The 19,666-nt window shown below is 37.2% G+C and overlaps 1 protein-coding gene across 1 annotated transcript in view; it reads left to right on the top strand.

Annotated features, from left to right (window-relative positions):
- LOC140139278 (monocarboxylate transporter 9-like) overlaps positions 1–10,135 on the top strand; it is a 35,341-nt gene extending 25,206 nt beyond the window's left edge. Inside the window, 7 exon segments of the mRNA XM_072161059.1 lie at positions 224–434; positions 1,453–1,619; positions 2,638–3,018; positions 4,424–4,649; positions 5,605–5,658; positions 5,661–5,747; positions 8,215–10,135. Coding sequence (XP_072017160.1) covers positions 224–434; positions 1,453–1,619; positions 2,638–3,018; positions 4,424–4,649; positions 5,605–5,658; positions 5,661–5,747; positions 8,215–8,459 — 1,371 coding nt within the window. The 3' untranslated portion in view covers positions 8,460–10,135.
- The last annotated feature ends 9,531 nt before the right edge of the window (positions 10,136–19,666 follow it).

Raw genomic sequence — 19,666 nt, 5'->3', positions numbered from 1 at the left:
AATACTTTACCAATTGAAAATATCAATCAAACTGTAACACTAATATGGTCACAGACCGTAAAAATTCGTTGATAAGCATATGTGCTCGTCAATACTAAAAAAAATGTGATGCAATACGAAAGGTTTGAACCGACCATTGTTGTTGCTTTTGAATGAAAAAAAAAGTTAGAAGGATATACTTTTAACATTGTGCTTTGCAATTTACCTTTTCAATCTATAACAGATCATCATCACCGGCGTATTTCTCACGTTCTTGGGCATCTTAGGAACAACTTTTGCTCCAAATCTATGGGTCATGTACCTCACATTTGGTGTGATTTTGGGCGGTGGATTCAATTTCGTCTATAATCCTTCCATAAATTTAGTAACCGCGTACTTCCCGAAGATCAACTGTACGCGTGCCACAGCTTTAGCCTCAATGGGAGCTCCTGTAGGTAAGTAAAAAATCATGCATTTTTTGGGGTGGGGGGGGTTAATAGCGCTTTTACTTCCACCTTGGTGTGACGGCAATATGACTTGTACGCACCTGTGACGAACGTGTTTAGTTTCCAATGCCAGTTAGCCAAATAGACAAATCAGCAAATGGAAAAAGGTAAACGGTTTGTATTTTTTAAAAATTAATTTGTATTGTGTTTTCAGGCCCTTAAGATATTTTTCTGAATATAAAAACAAACTTTTAGAGGAAAACATTCATCAAAACATGGAAATAAAAAATGCTAAAACGTGAACTTTAAAAGCTGCGCACAGTCTCCTGTTTTGTGCTGAAACACAGAAATGTCAAATTACAGTCCGAGGCTGTAAAATGTTATAAACGCATATGTTTGGTTTTGGTCAAAACGTTTTAATAACATTTAAATATCGGGTTATATCCAGGTCATGACAATGTTTTTTAAACGTTTTATATGAAAAAACAAAACTACAACAACATCTTTAAAATGTCAAAATGTTATTGTAAAATATTGTTTGGAAAACATTTTTGCAGTACTTAAATAACATTACGTTAGTTTTACAGCAAGTTTTCAAACTTATTTTTGAATATTATTAAAACATTTTTACACCATTCATGTACCTTTTATAACCCGATATGTAAACATTTTCTGTTCTGTAAAACGTTTTCCTGGGTATCTGATTGAAAAGGTCCCGGGAAAAGGCGCATCGCCAATTACGAATGCAATAAGACTAATGCGACCATAAATTGCATTCAATAGTATTCTTCCTTGAATACATTCCAACTGTGGATTACTATTACTGAGATGTCGTTACTCACCTTATGCTTTATGATATCAGGTGAAAATGTCAGCCAGTTCCATTTTCCGATTCTCTTCTTTTGATTACTATATTAGCCTAATACTACATGGTAGTCTAACGTCTACAAATCTGTCCATCATATCCATCCCGAATACTACTGTTCATGCGGCCTTACATACCATGTTTTTGTGTCCGCTGATACAGGTCTGTTAGTGATATTGCCATTGCTTGACATCGGGTTCCATCTCGTAGGATGGAGAAACAGTTATCGTGTGCTTGCCGGAGTCTACCTCCTCCTTACTCTTCCCCTATGTTACTTCATGATGCCGCCAGGACCAACATACCTCCAACAAATATCAGAAGCTGAAAAGGTATTGAAATAATTCATTATTAAAGCCTTAATGTACGATCTTTTTAAATTTTTAGATTTTTCTTTTTTTCTTCTAAAATGATAATATGCAATCATTATGAAAGTTCCCAATACATTTGGACGCGAAAAACATTGGGAATTTGCAAAGAAACAACATCATAAATTTCACCTCTACACTCGAAACATCTCGCACTATTTGGATTAGGACAGCGAGTGCGGCCTCAGAGTTAGTCTCCTACGCGGCCAGTTTGGTTACGCTCCCTCCACATGTGGAGGGAGCGTAACCAAGCTAGTTTTGTAGGAGGCTACGGTTTGCGATCGTAGACGACATAAAGTCATAATCTAAAAAATTATGACTTTATGTCGGACCAACAGAAAATCGTCCTTTTACTACAAATAGGACGAATTTGACAGTTTGCTCATAGATTTAAGTTAGAACATGTGTAAGTATTACAAATATGCCAAAAAATCGGTTTTGAAAAAAATAAAGGTAAATTCTGAAAAAAGATCGTACATTATGACTTTAAGGTGGATGGTCCACGGGATGGTCCAAGTGTGTTTTCTATACTTCACATTCAGACCCATCATCCAAATGTTCCTATTCCAAGTTTTGAGTTAATCAAAGTGGCCTTTGGAACGGTACAGGGTGATAATTCAAACAAAAACACCCGTGTTTTTATTAAAAACACATTGTAGGCGACGGGGGTAATGAAAAAACTAACAAGCTTTCATGTCATACCCAAATTTGCGTTCTGATGCCGTTAAATGGTGGAGTGGTCTCTTCTGGTGGCAGGCCTTAAAGTTGTAGAGGCAATATTACGCATCACCCGCAGTAGTTTTGCTATTTTTATTATCTTGAGGCACTTTTGATTACAATTATGAAATTCGAAGATTGGCGACTTCGATGATATTCGATAGAGAGGCTTGTATTCTATGCTGCTCATATTACAGACGTTACGGTATAAGTTGGTTCTGATTCATCTTCAAATTCACTAACTGATATCTTTGTGTTCTTGCAGGATTCAATACCAGAAAAGGAGAAATTTATCAGTACTGGTAGTAAATCAGATGATGAGGGTAAAAGGGAAGAAGACAGTAGTGAAGATAAGAAAGAGCATTACAAGAACAACCTATGTTACACCATGGAAACCATTAATGAACATTATAAAGCCGACTACCTCAATCATAAAACAAATGATGACAAAGAACATATCCCAGAAATGGACAACTTCATTCCTCCAGATGAGTCCTCTGATACAAAGCAAAGCGAAGAGAAGAAAGAGAAGTATAGACACGACTGGCAGAAGTACATCTCGATCTTGTGGTTGCCTCAGCATTGGTTGTATTTCTTTGGGCTCATGGGGTCAACACTAGCAGCTGTATTCAACTCGATTAGTTTGGTGAGAAATTATAATATCATACTAAACCTATTAAAAGGGCATTCAGTGATCCGTCAGTCCCAACTACTGCATGATACACATGACGTGTTTTTTGCACTTTTACTCATTCTAATTCTTTATGCTCGGTCATAAGTAATTCCCGTGCAAATCCAATCAGGAATGCGTTTGCAAATTGTTTTTTCAATTTTCTTCATTGTTTGTCGATATTTCTGAACAGAAATGGTTTATGGGTATTTCCTCGATTTATTTCGGCAAATTTTTTCAGATTGTTTTCATTCTTGACGGATCTCTGACAACCTGTATAAGAACGTGACTCTTTCAAATTCAGTGTGATCAGTGTGTCTTAGGCCAGAGGATGATTTAAGGGAGCCCCATCATGCACTGTAAAAGTGTTATAACTAGAGTTTCAACTGCCACTTTACTTTTCAAATCCCATTGAACTCTGTGCAAAAGATGTTGTTTTAGAATTGCCCGTGTGTCATTATTACTTGGTCGATTTCAGATTTAAAGTGATGTATGCATGAAGGATAATTCACACCTTCTGTAGATAACATAAAATGTGAAATCGACCAACTTTTTGAAGGTGTTTTTATTGTAAATATATCTGTCCAAATTCAAATTTAACCATGCACGTGTGTATGCAGTGGGCGGTCAGTGGTGTCATGTTCACTCACACAGCTGTGCTAACCGCAAGACTCGCTGGGAAGTGCTAAATCATTCTCTGGTCTTAGGCATTGTCATTAGCGATGAAAAACTAAGCAACAAGAAAAGTTTGTTTTCAGAATTAAAAAGTTTTCAAAAAATTAAAAATTGCTAATTAGCATAATTATGTGTTTATTAACAAGTTGCTTGGATAAGAACGAATTTTTATGGTAGTTTGTTAAATTTTTATTTTTGTTTATTTACAAATATCAGTAACCATAGATGATCTATGCAGTAACACAGATATTTATAAATTAAATATCTGTCAATTAAAAGAAAAAATGAAGACGTTTAACAATCATCGTAAAAAGTTGTTCTTGTCCGATTCACATATATGTTTATTAACGGATTTCTACGGTATACCGTATTGGCTTATATATAACACGCCGTGACATAAGCGTGCAGGCCCGTACGCACGAATTATTGGGGGACTTCCAAAAAGAACCTAAACCCCCTAACACTCCACTAAAGATTTCCTTTTTAGGGCTTTTTGAACGCCGTATCACCATAAAGTGGGCTTTAAAATAATTAGGGGGTAACAAAAAGTGGACATTGGTTTCTTTTTTATTTGGGGGGGGGGCTTCGAACGGGTCTGCAAGTGGGCTATATTTTGGCAAATCATCTTCTTTATACTTCATCATCTTAATATACACATGCAATTCTATTGTTTATAATTGTTGTTATTTTTCTGCCTCAAAAATAGGGTAGTCTCCTTATCCATAACGGCTACACCGAGGATAGAGCGACATTCCTGATCACCGGCATGATCATTGCTGAGTTGTTAGCTCGTGTTCTTGTCGCAGCATTTGGTGATTGTCTTCCATGTGCCAGGACCCTCATACTACCCGCGACTTGTGGAATGGCAGGAGTGGTTAGCTTGCTTCTTGGGTTCTATTCTGAATTCCCCGTTGTCATCTTATATCTCGCAGGTACAGTATAATTAGGGAACACACTGAACGGTCGATGGCGTCCTATAGACGAAAGTCCTTTTTCGATTACGTTTGTAAAAATAAGTTAAAAATACCGGTCAAAGTTGATCTTTGGGTTCGGTTTCAGCATTTCATATACTTGCGTTTCAGTGAGGGAGGGAGGGGTCAGGAGGGAGGGGCCAGGATGGAGGGGACTCCTAAAGAAAGCACTTTCATTTATACAACGTCATAGAACTTTTGTTCTGTTGCCTTAATAAGCAGAATGCTTTTAAGGTATATGGTTTAAAGTCCAATGTAATTAAGCCTTGATCGTGTTTTCAGTGGTTCGAGAATGTTCGAGAGTGTACAGCGGCTCGACTCCACCCGACCTGAAAACAGACTAAATATCAAACTAATTGTCACGATGGACATCATAAATGGCTTTACCCAGATGTCTTAAAACAAACCCTCAAAATAATGGAACAAAAAAAAAAAAAAAAAAACCACCTAACAATAAAACTAAGGCAAACACGTGTCAACCAAAATAAATGAGCACGTGCAGAGAAAGGTATATTTGTGCCTTATGAAACTGACCAATATGCTATGTGCTGGCACTGGGGTCACCCTGACATTCACAGGTACAAAAACCAAACCATGCTAATTACATACGGTATACTTTGTTCTATTTTCGAAATAGTAGCAGGTAAGGTGTGCGAGTTCTTGCCATGGCACAGTCCATGGTGTTCGTGGAATAATTGAACTAACTCAAAATTACCCCGTGTAAGGAACTAACTGCTTGTTGTTTCAGTCCCCGGGGGGGGGGGTACACGTACGAGAACTGCATTTAGCTGATCATGGCTGCGATGGTTTAGTGTTATGTTATATATATGTTTAGGGTGTGCGCCTATTAGCTGCAAGTCCCTGATTGTTGCTTTATGGTTTATATAAATCACTGCGTGTTTTTTCTTCAATCCAGGTACTGGTATTGCTCGTGGCGTGATGTTTGCTTTACCGTATGGCGTTGCTGTTGAAGTTTTGGCGCCGAAAAATCTGTAGAAGTTTACACGTCCATGCTGGTGGCTTTCGGTCTAGGTGGACTTCTTGCCTGCATAGTCCCAGGTATGAAACATATAACCTTTTAAAGAAATTTGCGATGACTTCCTACTAGCTACGGTAGCTTATTATATTTAGGTGAGCTAACAACTATAGGAGCATTAGGGGAATATTTCGGGTAGGCCCTATAACTGCTGGCATTGAACACCATGATTCATTTGAAGAACCAGGAGTGATGTCAAGAGCAGATGTGACAATGCATCCTTATTCAGCCAGTCGTAAATTTGGATTGAGTATTGTATTTGTGGACATCGATCTAATGAAACAATGCTATCTACTGAAGATAACATTTTGCTCTCATGAAACAATGCTATCTACTGAAGATAACATTTTGCTCTCATGAAACAATGCTGCTGTCTACTGAAGATAACATTTTGCTCTCTCATGAAACAATGCTATCTACTGAAGATAGCATTTTGCTCTCATGAAACAATGCTATCTACTGAAGATAGCATTTTGCTCTCATGAAACAATGCTATCTACTGAAGATAACATTTTGCTCTCATGAAACAATGCTATCTACTGAAGATAACATTTTGCTCTCATGAAACAATGCTGTCTACTGAAGATAACATTTTGCTCTCATGAAACAATGCTGTCTACTGAAGATAACATTTTGCTCTCTCATGAAACAATACTATCTACTGAAGATAGCATTTTGCTCTCTCATGAAACAATGCTATCTACTGAAGATAACATTTTGCTCTCATGAAACAATGTTATCTACTGAAGATAACATTTTGCTCTCATGAAACAATGCTGTCTACTGAAGATAACATTTTGCTCTCATGAAACAATGCTATCTACTGAAGATAACATTTTGCTCTCATGAAACAATGCTATCTACTGAAGATAACATTTTGCTCTCATGAAACAATGCTATCTACTGAAGATAACATTTTGCTCTCATGAAACAATGCTGTCTACTGAAGATAACATTTTGCTCTCTCATGAAACAATGCTATCTACTGAAGATAACATTTTGCTCTCATGAAACAATGCTGTCTACTGAAGATAGCATTTTGCTCTCATGAAACAATGCTGTCTACTGAAGATAACATTTTGCTCTCATGAAACAATGCTATCTACTGAAGATAACATTTTGCTCTCATGAAAGAATGCTATCTACTGAAGATAACATTTTGCTCTCATGAAACAATGCTATCTACTGAAGATAACATTTTGCTCTCATGAAACAATGCTGTCTACTGAAGATAACATTTTGCTCTCTCATGAAACAATGCTTTCTACTGAAGATAACATTTTGCTCTCATGAAACAATGCTGTCTACTGAAGATAGCATTTTGCTCTCATGAAACAATGCTATCTACTGAAGATAACATTTTGATCTCATGAAACAATGCTGTCTACTGAAGATAACATTTTGCTCTCTCATGAAACAATGCTATCTACTGAAAATAACATTTTGCTCTCATGAAACAATGCTGTCTACTGAAGATAGCATTTTGCTCTCATGAAACAATGCTATCTACTGAAGATAACATTTTGCTCTCATGAAACAATGCTATCTACTGAAGATAGCATTTTGCTTATTATCTTTCACTCCACCATGCATAGGCCTAAACAGGTCTGTTTTGCGGCATACTTTTATTAATTTTGTTCCCTATTTTAAAATAGTCGAGGTCCAATGTCCTCCCCCCCCCTTTTCCTCATGCGCTATATTCTTTGTTTTATAAGGGCCTAATATCAGGGCTGTAAACTTTTCGGAATTGTTTGGATTGAGATATTGTCCAACCGGACGGAAATATTGCTTGTCGACTTAAATTGTTAATTGTTGACCCCTGATTTTTGTCGCCATGTGTGTTCGAGAATCTAAAGAGTGGAATATACTATTAATAATAGTTCCTTGTACTGATCTAGCTGCCTGGTATTCACAATAAATCACAATTGGAATGAAATTTGAACTAATTATTGACACTTTTAAAGACACAGTAGTACAGACATTTTCATAATACTTAATAATATTTGTAACATCAATGTGCTCATATCGGCTATTCATTTTCATTTGTAATTAGGCTCGTTCACGTTATGATTATTACACGAATATTTTTAGGATTATGAAACATTTTTGCGCTGGGTTTTATTAAAAATAAAAATAAATATCAGTATGTTTTGATGAAGTAAATCTAAACTATAATACTCCAAGCGGAAAATGAGCTCACCTGAGAGCTTTCGGAATGTATCACTATTCCTTGTTCACTCGGTAGATGGACTGGTGAAAGATGCTTGGTACTGGTCAGAGACCGTCGAACCGTGACGTGAATCACGTGACATGCTCTGACGCAGTCTGTGGCGGCCCAGGATCTTTGTTTAGTATGTTTTTTATCTATCAGAAAATCAAGAATTTTATTGTATTTTGTAAATCTAATGATAATTTTCATCACGTCAATATGTACGTCGAAGTTTGCCCCTTTTTGCGATCGTTAATTGAACGTTTATTCTTCTTTTTCAGGGTTAAGTTTCGACCTGACCGGATCCTACACCGCCAGCCTTCACATCTGTGCCGGAATCTGGATCGTATGTGGCATTCTTTACCTCGCCTTATACATAACACATCGCAAAACTACAGCATCAACGTCAGCAGTCGGAGATAGGAGAATCGATGTGATTTCAACCAGTGAAGGGTACAAGGTACTCCTGGTACCGGGTGAGAGTATGAAGACAATGTTAGATGCCGATCTGGCTACTACAGTCTGAATCTTCAATTGGTGGTGTTACATAATTATGATATAACGGAACTTTGCAACTCTGTATTATGGTTTCAATTTCTTAATATTTATGACAACACAATGCAAATAAACGGGATATTTCCAAATAAGTTGGACACCTTGCGCATGCGTAAAAGACAGGTCTACATTTTGTTGTGAACATGGTGTACAATTTGCTTCTGTTATATCAGTGTAAACAGATTCCCCCTCAAAAAAGGTAACATTTTGGACATCCATTCTCTTTAAAACTTACACTTTCTGCAAGTTGAAGGTCGGATAAAGACAACCACGCAGTGCCGAGAAAACATACAGAGTCCAGTGACTTTTTGCAGGAAATTGCCGATTAGATCACCCTATATATGCCATACATAATTTTTATGTCAGCATGAAAATAGCATGGTGTTTCTGAAATGTAACACATTTTGAATGCTAAGCCAAATCTTCATAAAAAGTCAGATCCTGCTCATTTTTCATATAGACAATCCAATTTCAAGGTCTAAATGAGGATTATACATGAATCAGGGCCTAATAATTGGGTTTAAGCCTTTTCTAATGGTTTATATTAAGTTGCATGCCACTTTTTCACTTTTCGAAACACTGATTTGTCCTCCAAATGGCATAGGAGATTCCTATTTACTGGTGTGCACTCTTGTTGCACAATGCGTCATGGGTCGTCATACCTATTTGTCTATCGCAATTTAAACTCATTAGTCAGTAGTTTCCACCAAATCCCGGAACTGCATACCTATTTGAGATAAAGGATTGAAGAGATACGACGTTGGCATACGGCCATTAAAATTGGACCCGATGTTATTAAATTGAGTTTTTAGTCATTTTGGTTTTGGCGCCCAAAGTCGATCAAAGCATAAAGATCAAATTTGGTCATGTTCCTGGTTGTGTGATAACAGTCACACAAGGTATAGAACTTCAAGGTGAAAGAAGTTTGATTTATGATAAAGGGAAAATGGTGCTTTTTTAGCCTTTTTAAGAGTACGTCTAAATATGGTCTTTTTAGTAACTTATATGAAGTTATAATTATATCTATAAATGTTATAGGCATGAGTGTCTCTGGGTTTTTTTTGAAAATGCATATTTATTATGTGGCCTATTTTGAAATGAAACTGTGTTTTGTTTCGCGTTGTCTTTTTACTTTTGTGTAAATAGATAAAAATAAGTAGCTATTTTTAAAATTAGTGCGATTATTTTTACATTTGTGTAAATATATAGAAATACTCGTATGTATAGCTATAGTTTTACAAGTAGGGCCTATTGCGAAGATAAGTCAGGCGTATAATTGGGGTATGGAACTTGTGATGTCCGGTGTGAAGAAGGGCGCCATTAATGCTTGGTAGTGACATTCTGCAGTCTGAAGAAAGCGCCATGATATATGTTTGGTAACTCCACTTATCTCGGCGAATGTTAATGGATGAGTAAAGCTTCCTTATAGCTTCTCACATATACTGTTAGATGAGATAATGTACGGGCTAAAAGTGCATTCGGAAATAGTGACTGAGAGACAGAGACTGATATGACAAAGTGCAATGCCCTCTGGGCCACACAACTCATATAAGAACTCTTTAAGGAGCCATATGTATTAATTTATTGAAGTACAAGTAATATGTTTGTTAAGTTTTGTACTGTACAATATTAGTTATACAAAAGTCAGCATTTTAGTTCTTTCTGTATCAGCTACTTCAAGTCTATTTATATAATTTCAAATAGCTCGCAATGTTTGCTGTCGTTCAGTGCAAAGCTAGGGTTCTTGGTTTTCTGTGAACATCTATCTTATTCTACAATCTTGGAAAAAAGTCTCGGAACGTTTTCATGTCAAGAACGGAAAACTGACACCCTCTCCCCCGTGCAATGTTGGAAATGCCAATGATTTCAGCAGTTTTCTAAAGTGTTCCAACATTGATTGATGGGGGGAGGGGAATCATGTTTATTCATATAAACAAAATAGGCCAATACGTCATTTCCATGATCGTTGCAAATTCTGCTCAGAATTTCGACAAAGTGTATACCAAGTACTTTTGTCCAAGATTGTAGTTCTATTTATACTATTATTTATTTGAAAACAATGCCGTTGTCTTTGAAAGAGCCTGTGATAAAACATATCCCCTTCCTGAACTGATGTTTAACAAGATCATGGTATATGCGAAAGATGTGTTTCAGAGCCATAGAAATATATATTTTACATATTTGTGCAAGTAAAGCTATATGTAAAGAAACGGAAAACATTAAAATGTTTTCTGTAAAGAGAATATAAAGGATATAAAACCTTCTAATAACATTCAAAAACATTTAAAACTTGCTGCAATACATTCTAACATAATGTTATTTAAGTGTTGACTAAATATTTTGCAAAAATGTTTGCCAAAAATATTTAACAGTAACATACGATGGACAACATATTAAATATGTTGTTGTAGTGGTCTTTCATAGAAAACGTTGTAAAATCGTTTTCATGATCTTTATATAACCCGACATTTAAATAATATTAAAACGTTTTGACCAAAATTAAAACACATTTATATCATGTTTATAAGGTTTTAAAAACATTTCTGTGATTGCTGTGTAGGTTTAAGTGTAATATTTGTAATGCGAATTCAAAGCATGAATACACACTACCGTAAAATTGTGTATAGGCCTATAAGCCGCGGTTTATGTCCGAGGTAGGGATTATACTCCGTGCGGTATTTCCCCCTAAATGTATACGGTTTAAATTTTACACAGTAGTGGGGTGAAAATAGTGAATTCGGTGAATATTTGTTAGGAGGGGCAACCACGGCTAGCGAACGCCCCAGTCATCAATTTTAGGAAGTGCTCTCTATGTAAACAAACATAAATGAAACCCCGGGGGGGGGGGGGGTGCACTGGTGACGGGGATGTGCGGCAACATTGACTCCCATTTTTCAACTCCCTCTCACCCAATGACCCATTTTTTGTTTTACTGAACTCCCCTCTCACTCAAGGACCCCCTTTTTGGTTCTCCTGTCACCAAAAGACCTCCATTTTCATATATTTTGGACACATTTTTGATAATCTCTCACTGAATGACCCCGTTTTTTCATTATTTAAGTTTCAAAAAATTTCCAATTTTGATGACTTTTTGACAATTTTGTGTCAACTTTTATATTTGACCCAAAATTGTTCCAGTCTCACGGAAAGATCCCCATACTCACGAAAAGACCCCCTCTTTCGGGGCCTTCTCACGAAAAGACCCATTTTTTGGTGTCCACACTGCAAAAACAATTAAGTATTTTTATTTAAACACCATATTGTGTTTATTAGAGCAACACTTAATAAACACATAATTCATGTTAATGGTTCTAACACTAATGTTAATGGTTCTAACACTAATGTTCATAAATTAACACTTGGTGTTATATTACAAACATTAGTTTTTGCAGTGCAGGCTCTCACCGAAAGACCCCTAGTTTTGAACTGCTGTGCGCACATATCCTCGTCACTTCCAAAGTCGAGTGCTCTGCCTGGGTGAAAAAAACGTGGTACAGAGAGGATCATTCCTTTTTGCCAGTTGTGTTGTTCTACGCATATTTATACAAATTTCAATACTAAAAAAATAGTATTTATTGTATTTATTTTATTTACTATACACATCAGTATATGTATCTAAGTATATAATAGTAGCTTATAACATTTAACTTATTTTCTTGATTTCATCTCGGACGCTCATACAGAAATGTAACATAAAACTGCAACTTGTATAACATAATGAGAGGTTTATATTTTATACAGTCGATCGAAAGTATATGTTTTCGTAAATGTTTAATGGGCAGTTATTGTGTATTGGTCATTTTTTACATTGCAGGGGTGTGGTTACGTGTGTTTACACCCCTACCGCAAGGATTCGCCTGATGGCTCTATGGGGTCACTTGACATATAAGTGGAATTTTAGGCACAACCTAAAAGTGCCCTCCCGTAAAATTCCCACCAGCAAATAAGGGCACGGAACCTTAATTCTTGTTGGGATTTCAGAGGAGGGAGCTCTCTATTTGCAAATGAAATGTATACCTCAAGGCAAAGGAGCCCAAGTGCGCCATAAGGCGAATCTTTACGGTATGTTGGACATCAAAACTGCAAGGCAAAAGACCCTTCAGGTCTACATTGAGGAAGTTTTATATATTTAGCTTTGGTTTCAAAGCAAATAATACTAAAAGTATAATAAATAAATACACACTTTGCCATTTTACTGTTATTTGCCTTGTCATGGCCTTGTGTGAGAGAACAGAGGGCGTACTGAATGTAACATTATAGCATTGTGGTATTTTAGATCAAATCAAGTATACGTTAGGATAATTGTTCTGTAGAATAGATAATTAGAACTCATGTTTCTCATAACGTAAAAAACCAAACAGTTAAATGTGTTTGTGTGTTCAGATATACAAATATAATAATGGAAGATTGTAAATATTTATACCACAGTTATTTTGTTTAAAATATGTTCATATGATGTTGCACTTTGCAATAAACTCATTGCGAATTAAAATATAACGTTTTCAGTGTTGTGTTGTTTAATACTAAAAGTATTTTGTGATCCCAACATCCTCTGTTATATGACATTTGTCAGTAGATATCCCAGAAAAATTAATAAGCTAAAAAGCTTATTCCCAAAATTTCAGTTGATTTCGATTTTACAGTACATGTACATGCATGATTATGTAATTTTGTTCTGGTTGACCAGAACGTAATTCAAATTTAACGAATTAACATGATTAATGTGCAGGACATTTTTTGTCATAAACATTATGTAGCCAAAGGTTTCCAGTGGTGTAAAAATCCATATTTTTAGATAAGTTTGGGATGATGCTGTTGATCACAAAATGCCCCTGTAAATTGCGTGATTTTGTGTGAACATCCTAGTCCGACGGGTCATTAGTCCGAAAGGGTTTAAGTTGGGGTTTAGGGCATTTAAGGGGGTACTACACCCCTGCCCAATTTTGCGCCTATTTTTGCATTTTTCTCAAAAATTATAGCGCATTGGTGACAAGTAAGATATGTATATTATAGGGGCAAGGACTACAACTACTGCACTGGAAATTTTATTTCAGCACAGACAACAGCTGTGGAGTTACAGTCAAAAATGAGGGAAAACCAATATTTGATCAATAAATCAATAACTACTTACCTTGAGTTGCTGAACTTTCAGTGCAGTATAGTTGTAGTCCTTGCCCCTATAATATACATATCTTACTTGTCACCAATGCGCTGTAATTTTTGAGAAAATGGCAAAAATAGGCACAAAATTGGCCAGGGGTGTAGTACCCCCTTAAAGTTAAGATTATGGTTAAGGACAATGTTAGGGTTAGAATTAGGGTAAGTGTTATGGGTAGGGGTTAGGTTAGGGTCAGAGTTCAGGCGCGGAGCAAGGGGAAACGAGGGTGCCCGCCTGTGGTAAAATCAACAAAAAAAGGAAAAGAAAAGGAAATGGGGCAAGAGATGGGCGAAGAAAGAAGAGAAAAGAAGCTTCGTATTTAGCACGAAAAGCATCGAGTTTTGGGCCCAAATAATGGTAAAATTGCCAAATTTTGCGCTTCGCGTATACTGGTCCATCAAATATAGCAATACACATCTTCATTTGGGGCAAGTGAAATTTCATAGCCGTGGAGTGACTGCTTCCTGGCTTGATCTGCAATCGACGTTTTTTAAGGACGTGTACAGATGAAGCAAGTTGTTGTTTGCTGTATCAAGCCCAGGTAGACAATAGCTGACAATGGTAGACATTATTAATCCTGTTCCATCAATCTAACATTCTGCTGCACTGCCCCCGACTTGGGACGTGCGGTGGTTGGTTGAGCGCTTTGTTCCCGGGAACCCTCCCCCACCCTCTCCAGTGCAACAACTGTTGACATCAGGGAATCACATTACAGTAATGGCAGCTATTGGCTACTCCCTTCTTTCAGACCAGGAACTGTTGGTATAAGGTGTTGAAACCAACGTGCCAAGCCATCACCCCCTATACCAATTAGCAAACCCTTTGTCATGGATTTGCAGGGCAGGACTTGCACTGCTGGAACATCTTGATGTGTGCAAGTTCCATCAGAGGTTAGGCTGGTCACAGGATCCTGGTCCTATGTAGGGAAGTAAAGCTTGATCATTTATTCAACTTCAGGTAGGTCGAGTGGTGGCATATACGGATGCTTCACCAATTCCCCGTTTCCAAAGTGTCTGTTGTTGCGTGCAAGCCATAGAGTGTATGTTGCTTTTAATGCTGTTCTCGCCACAGTATCCAGTGCCTTTTTGGTTTCTTTGTTTGTGAGGCCAAATAACTTGAAGCAGTTAACTACTGGTAAGTATTTCAGTTCCCATCTTGCTGCTTGTCCTTCCTGGATTAGATCTTCATACTTCGCTTTCTTTCTGAGGTTGGCCTGTGCTAAGTTCTCCTCAGCAGGTACTGTGAGTTTAATTATGATGCCTTGCTTGTCTGATGGAGACAGTTATGTCTGGCCTTTTCGATGTTGTCACTATCTCTTGTCTTCATCCCACACTACTTGCCAGTCCTCACATCTTTGGATGATGTTGTCTTTCTGGGTTCTGTGCCATGCTACATTTCTGTACTTCGTTCCAGTCTCATTTCTGAATGAAATCCCGGTGACTTTCTGTTGATATCCGTCGCCTACTGTCCCACATCTAGCTTTCAAAACAGCAGGAACTAGTTGGTGGACTATCTCTTGGAGTACCATGTCATGTCTCCAGTTGTAACGGCCTGTTCTAAGAGAGTACTGACAGCAGTACTCTCTTAGAATATGTGCAGCATTGTGCAGCAGTTGTAGCCACAGAGACTACATTGACCTAGTGGGTGTTTGTTCTAGGTCTCCAACTTGGCAGGTGAGTGTGTCTTGGATTGAGTTGAGGCAACATTTCAGCATCTCAGGTGACCAGGAGTAGAGGATACTATTCCATCTTGTGTCCATGTGCATGGCTGTTTCCAAGGAAGCGACCTTGTTTTGCCATTCCATATATAAAGGAGACAAGTATAGGTGCTCTTCTGAGACATCTTTGGTAATGGGTGATAGCTTAGACATCTGCTCTTGGCGTTTTTGACCCTTGATAAAGCCCAGGCCCTGGCGACCATGTTGCCCTCTGCATAGCTCGTTGATAAAAAGATGTCTTTCTCTTTCATGCAGCTCTTTCACACCATTCCACTATGTTTCTTTCCTCTCTGTCTCTGCTCTATGTGACCATAGATGAACTGTGTCTCCTCGTCCACAGAGTATTTTCACCAACTGCATTATACATTTGAATTGCGTTGTTAAGCTTTCAGTTGAAGGCCCTTGTTATCTCTCGTTCTGTAGAGAATATAGGTGTTGGCGCATTTCGGCAAGCCTGTCCATCTCTTGAGGTAGCGTGTAGCCACAGCTTGAAGATTTTGGGCGAATGACACTGGGAAGCAGTAGATGATGAATAAATCCAATAGGAGGTTGAATACCATTAGGAAGAGCATCACGGAGAGTGGACATCCTTGGAATAAACTAATTTGGTACATAAACCAATCTGAGGTCCATTTCTGTTTTATATTTTCATGCGCATCAAAAGGTCCCAGTAAAATCAGAACAAAAGAATTATAATTGTCCCCCAACCAACCCCTCCCCTAAAATGACAAAACATTTCTACAATTCCACACCTTTTATATCAATGATATGGGTACAATTTCACTGCACATGAATACAAGTTTTAGTATCGTTAAATTAATATGTTTCCCTTGTCCTTTGATGAAGAATATAGTACATTATATAATGGGGGGGGTCAAAATATTTTGTACCTAATATGAGTTTTTGGTCCATTAAGAGGGGTGGGGGGTAAACATTTTTCCACGCTAAATTTTTTTCCAGCCCCCCACCAAAGTATTTCTGAACACTCCCGGGGGGGCTGCTTCAGGAGTTATGGAATCAAACGTCAAATATCACGCATAGAGGCCAAATTTTCAAAATGCACCGATTCAATCACGTCAAACTGTTGTGATTTGGTAGTTCACAGCATCTTGCGAATGGTAGTGAGCTTTGGCAAAAATTGCATTGATCATTTCACAGCGAGCGTGTCAAAAATGAGAAATCAAATATCACAGATATACTTTTGTAGGTCCTGTTGTTCTTGAGTTATGTTGTTAAGAGGGCTGAAACAACAATACTTTTGTAAAACGTACATAATCCATATCAACAACAAAAATCAAGCAAGTTTTCAAAGTATATGATTTGCACAATGAACTTGTGCAAAACATCAAAGTGTTATTTTCCAATAATACTTAGTACATTGATCATGTTGATTTAGATAACGAAATCGATTTTTTTGGTTGCTTCGACCAACAATACCTAGTTTACCCTTAAGTATATGTTTGAGATTCTTATATTAAGGGGAGTAATTTGACACTAGTTCGATGAAATCGGACAATTTTTAAAATGTTGACCTCTGTTGTATGAAAGTGTCGACATTATTGACCTATTCGACATTTTAACTCCTGAACTAAGTATAGAAAAATATGACAATTTACTTTTTATTCCCTGTGATAATGGAAACAATTTGAGATACATTACAACATGGTAGGACTAATTTTACGTTTTGGTCCCATTGTGACCTTCGACACTTCATGGGAACCACAAGGGGTATAGAAAAAATGGAACCAATCTAATTTTAACCTTTCTGGTATAAGGATGCCAAAAAACATTGGTTCCAATTATGTAGCAAAAGAAAACCCCAAACCCATAGCGCCCTGTTCCAATGATCATATCTTGAAAATAATGTCCATCAAAATGAACCAAAATTACACACAGGATTACTTCAATACTCTAATGACATGTCAATATGCAAACGGTTACCATACTGACACAACTTAGAAATGCACTGGCATGGAACCGCTTGCTGTATTACGTGTCATAGCCTGGACATTTTGGCAACATGGAGTTTTTAAGGTTTTCGCATTGGGGCGCACGGGGGCGTTCGCCTAGTATAGTGTTATTTTTGTAAGGCAATCCTGAGACAGGAAAGTCCACATTACTGTTACAATTGCTTTACACACACATCAAATGGGTTGTGACATGTGGTCCAGGAAGCTGTTCCATTTCAGTGCATATTGCGGTTGTGTCAGTTCGGCAATTGCTTGGTTATTGACATGTGTTTACAATAGAGTATTGAAGTAATACTGTCTGTGTGTAGGTTTGGTTCTGGACAGGATTGTAAGATATGACCTGCCAATATTGGGTGTCATTGGTGCATTAAAATAACAAAATTACTAGGTTAATTGCATATAATGCCGCCAACAAGCTCAAAAATGAAATTAATACTGAACATGCCTATTGAATAACTTGATTATTGATTTTGTGCCTGAAAATCGCAAATCGTGGTGTTTTTTTTGGGGGGGGGGGTGTCACTAAAAACAAAGAAAAAAATCTGCCTCATGTATTCAGATGAAATTAATAAACATAATGATAGTATAGTATTACTATTTTTGTTGGTATAATTATGTTAATAATACCATAAAGTCCAATCTTTATTCACTTACATACATTTGTTTTGTATCCAACAATATCCTTAAGTGTCCCACTTACCCCATCTTACCCTACAGATTGGAAAGAACAGGGATTTCCCCGTTTTGATGAAACGTCGTGAGTGTTACTCACAATGGGCGTTGCATTTCATATCGCAATTCATTGCATGCATCAGACCATATCGTGTTATGACGTTGCTATGTGTACGCTATTTTGTTTTTTCGTATTTTGTATTTTGTTATAGTGTATCTTAAAAAAATATATAAAAATAACATGTCACATTTTAAAATCATGGCTTGATATGATTTTGACCCCAGCGTATTTTCAGGCGTAGCCTAGCCTAGGTGCCACCAAAATGCCACCTCCCCCGACTGACATAAAAAACCCAGCACAGTTCATTTAAAAATTTTAACCTTTCGTATTGAAGATGTACAAAAAATGTATATACAGGCTGAGTCAAAAAGAAGTAAAATCATGTTTGAGGGGCTGTAACTCGAGATCTGTATGGAATCTGCTAAAAATGAAAATACCACTGGAAAGAGCAAATTCTACATATTTAAATAAAAACAAGAATTGTTGCAATTGCTCACAGCACACTCAAGTTATACTCATTTGAATACAACCACCCATTTTTGTAGCTGCACACGGTTTCATTTCCCAAGTAGGGGCCTACCTATTATATTGATTGGTAAGGCGCTATTTTCAAATGCAAATTAAGTTCTATGGCAGGTGTGGTTTCGATCAATAATTCCTACATGTTAAAGGTCTCTTTTCAATATGAATTTTACCTCATTGTACTACATTATAATAAAACGGGCCAAATGACAACATGGCACCACAATTTATCGCACGAGAGCGCACGTTTCTGTCGACGAAGTATCGTGAAACTAAGAGTCCCACTGAAGTTCAGCGTCTTTTTCGTTTCCAATTTCCTACAGCTAACCGAGTTTCATGTAAGGGAGATGTATATAAGAATGTGAACAAACTCAAGGTGCATGGGACACTAAGGAACAGACAGTTGGAAGCTTCAGGCAGAAGATCACAAGTGAACATTGCTAGAGTTAGCCATGCGTTATAGCAAGACCAAAGATCAGCTCAATCCTTTACCCCACATTCCCCAATCAAGCTTTTGTCGGATCGTTCGTAAAGACTTGAATTGATATCCCTACAAACTATAGTACCGTCATGGACTTTGTTGAATATTAATTAAAAGCAAAAGTTGTCTTTTCAACAATAAATCCTGTTAGCACTTTGCTGATTCGTCGAAATTGAAATGGATGAAAATCAATCAGCCGTGTGCAGCTACAAAAATGAGTGGTTGTATTCAAATGAGTATAACTTAAGTTTGCCGTGATCAATTGCAACAATTCTTTTTTATTTAGACGTGTAGAATTTGCTCTTTCCAGTGGTATTTCTATTTTTAGCAGATTCCTTGCAGATCTCGAGTTACAGCCCCTCAAACATGAGTTTACTTCTTTTTGACTCAGCCTGTATATCTTCAATACGAAAGGTCAACATTTTCATATGATGCACGGCTTTTAGCTACATACACTTTGAGTACATATCAAGTAATTGTAATTTATAAACTTTACTTCGAGTTTACTTCAAGGACTGTTAAATATAAAAAAAAATCAATTTTTAATAATTTGCCACAATATTTCTATCATATCATGAATTGCGAAGACAATGGGGA

The sequence above is a fragment of the Amphiura filiformis genome, chromosome 18 (assembly GCF_039555335.1).
Source record: "Amphiura filiformis chromosome 18, Afil_fr2py, whole genome shotgun sequence".
Lineage (NCBI taxonomy): Eukaryota > Metazoa > Echinodermata > Ophiuroidea > Amphilepidida > Amphiuridae > Amphiura > Amphiura filiformis.
The sequence above is the reverse complement of the archived record's forward strand: the minus strand, read 5'-3'. Positions and strand labels throughout refer to the sequence as shown.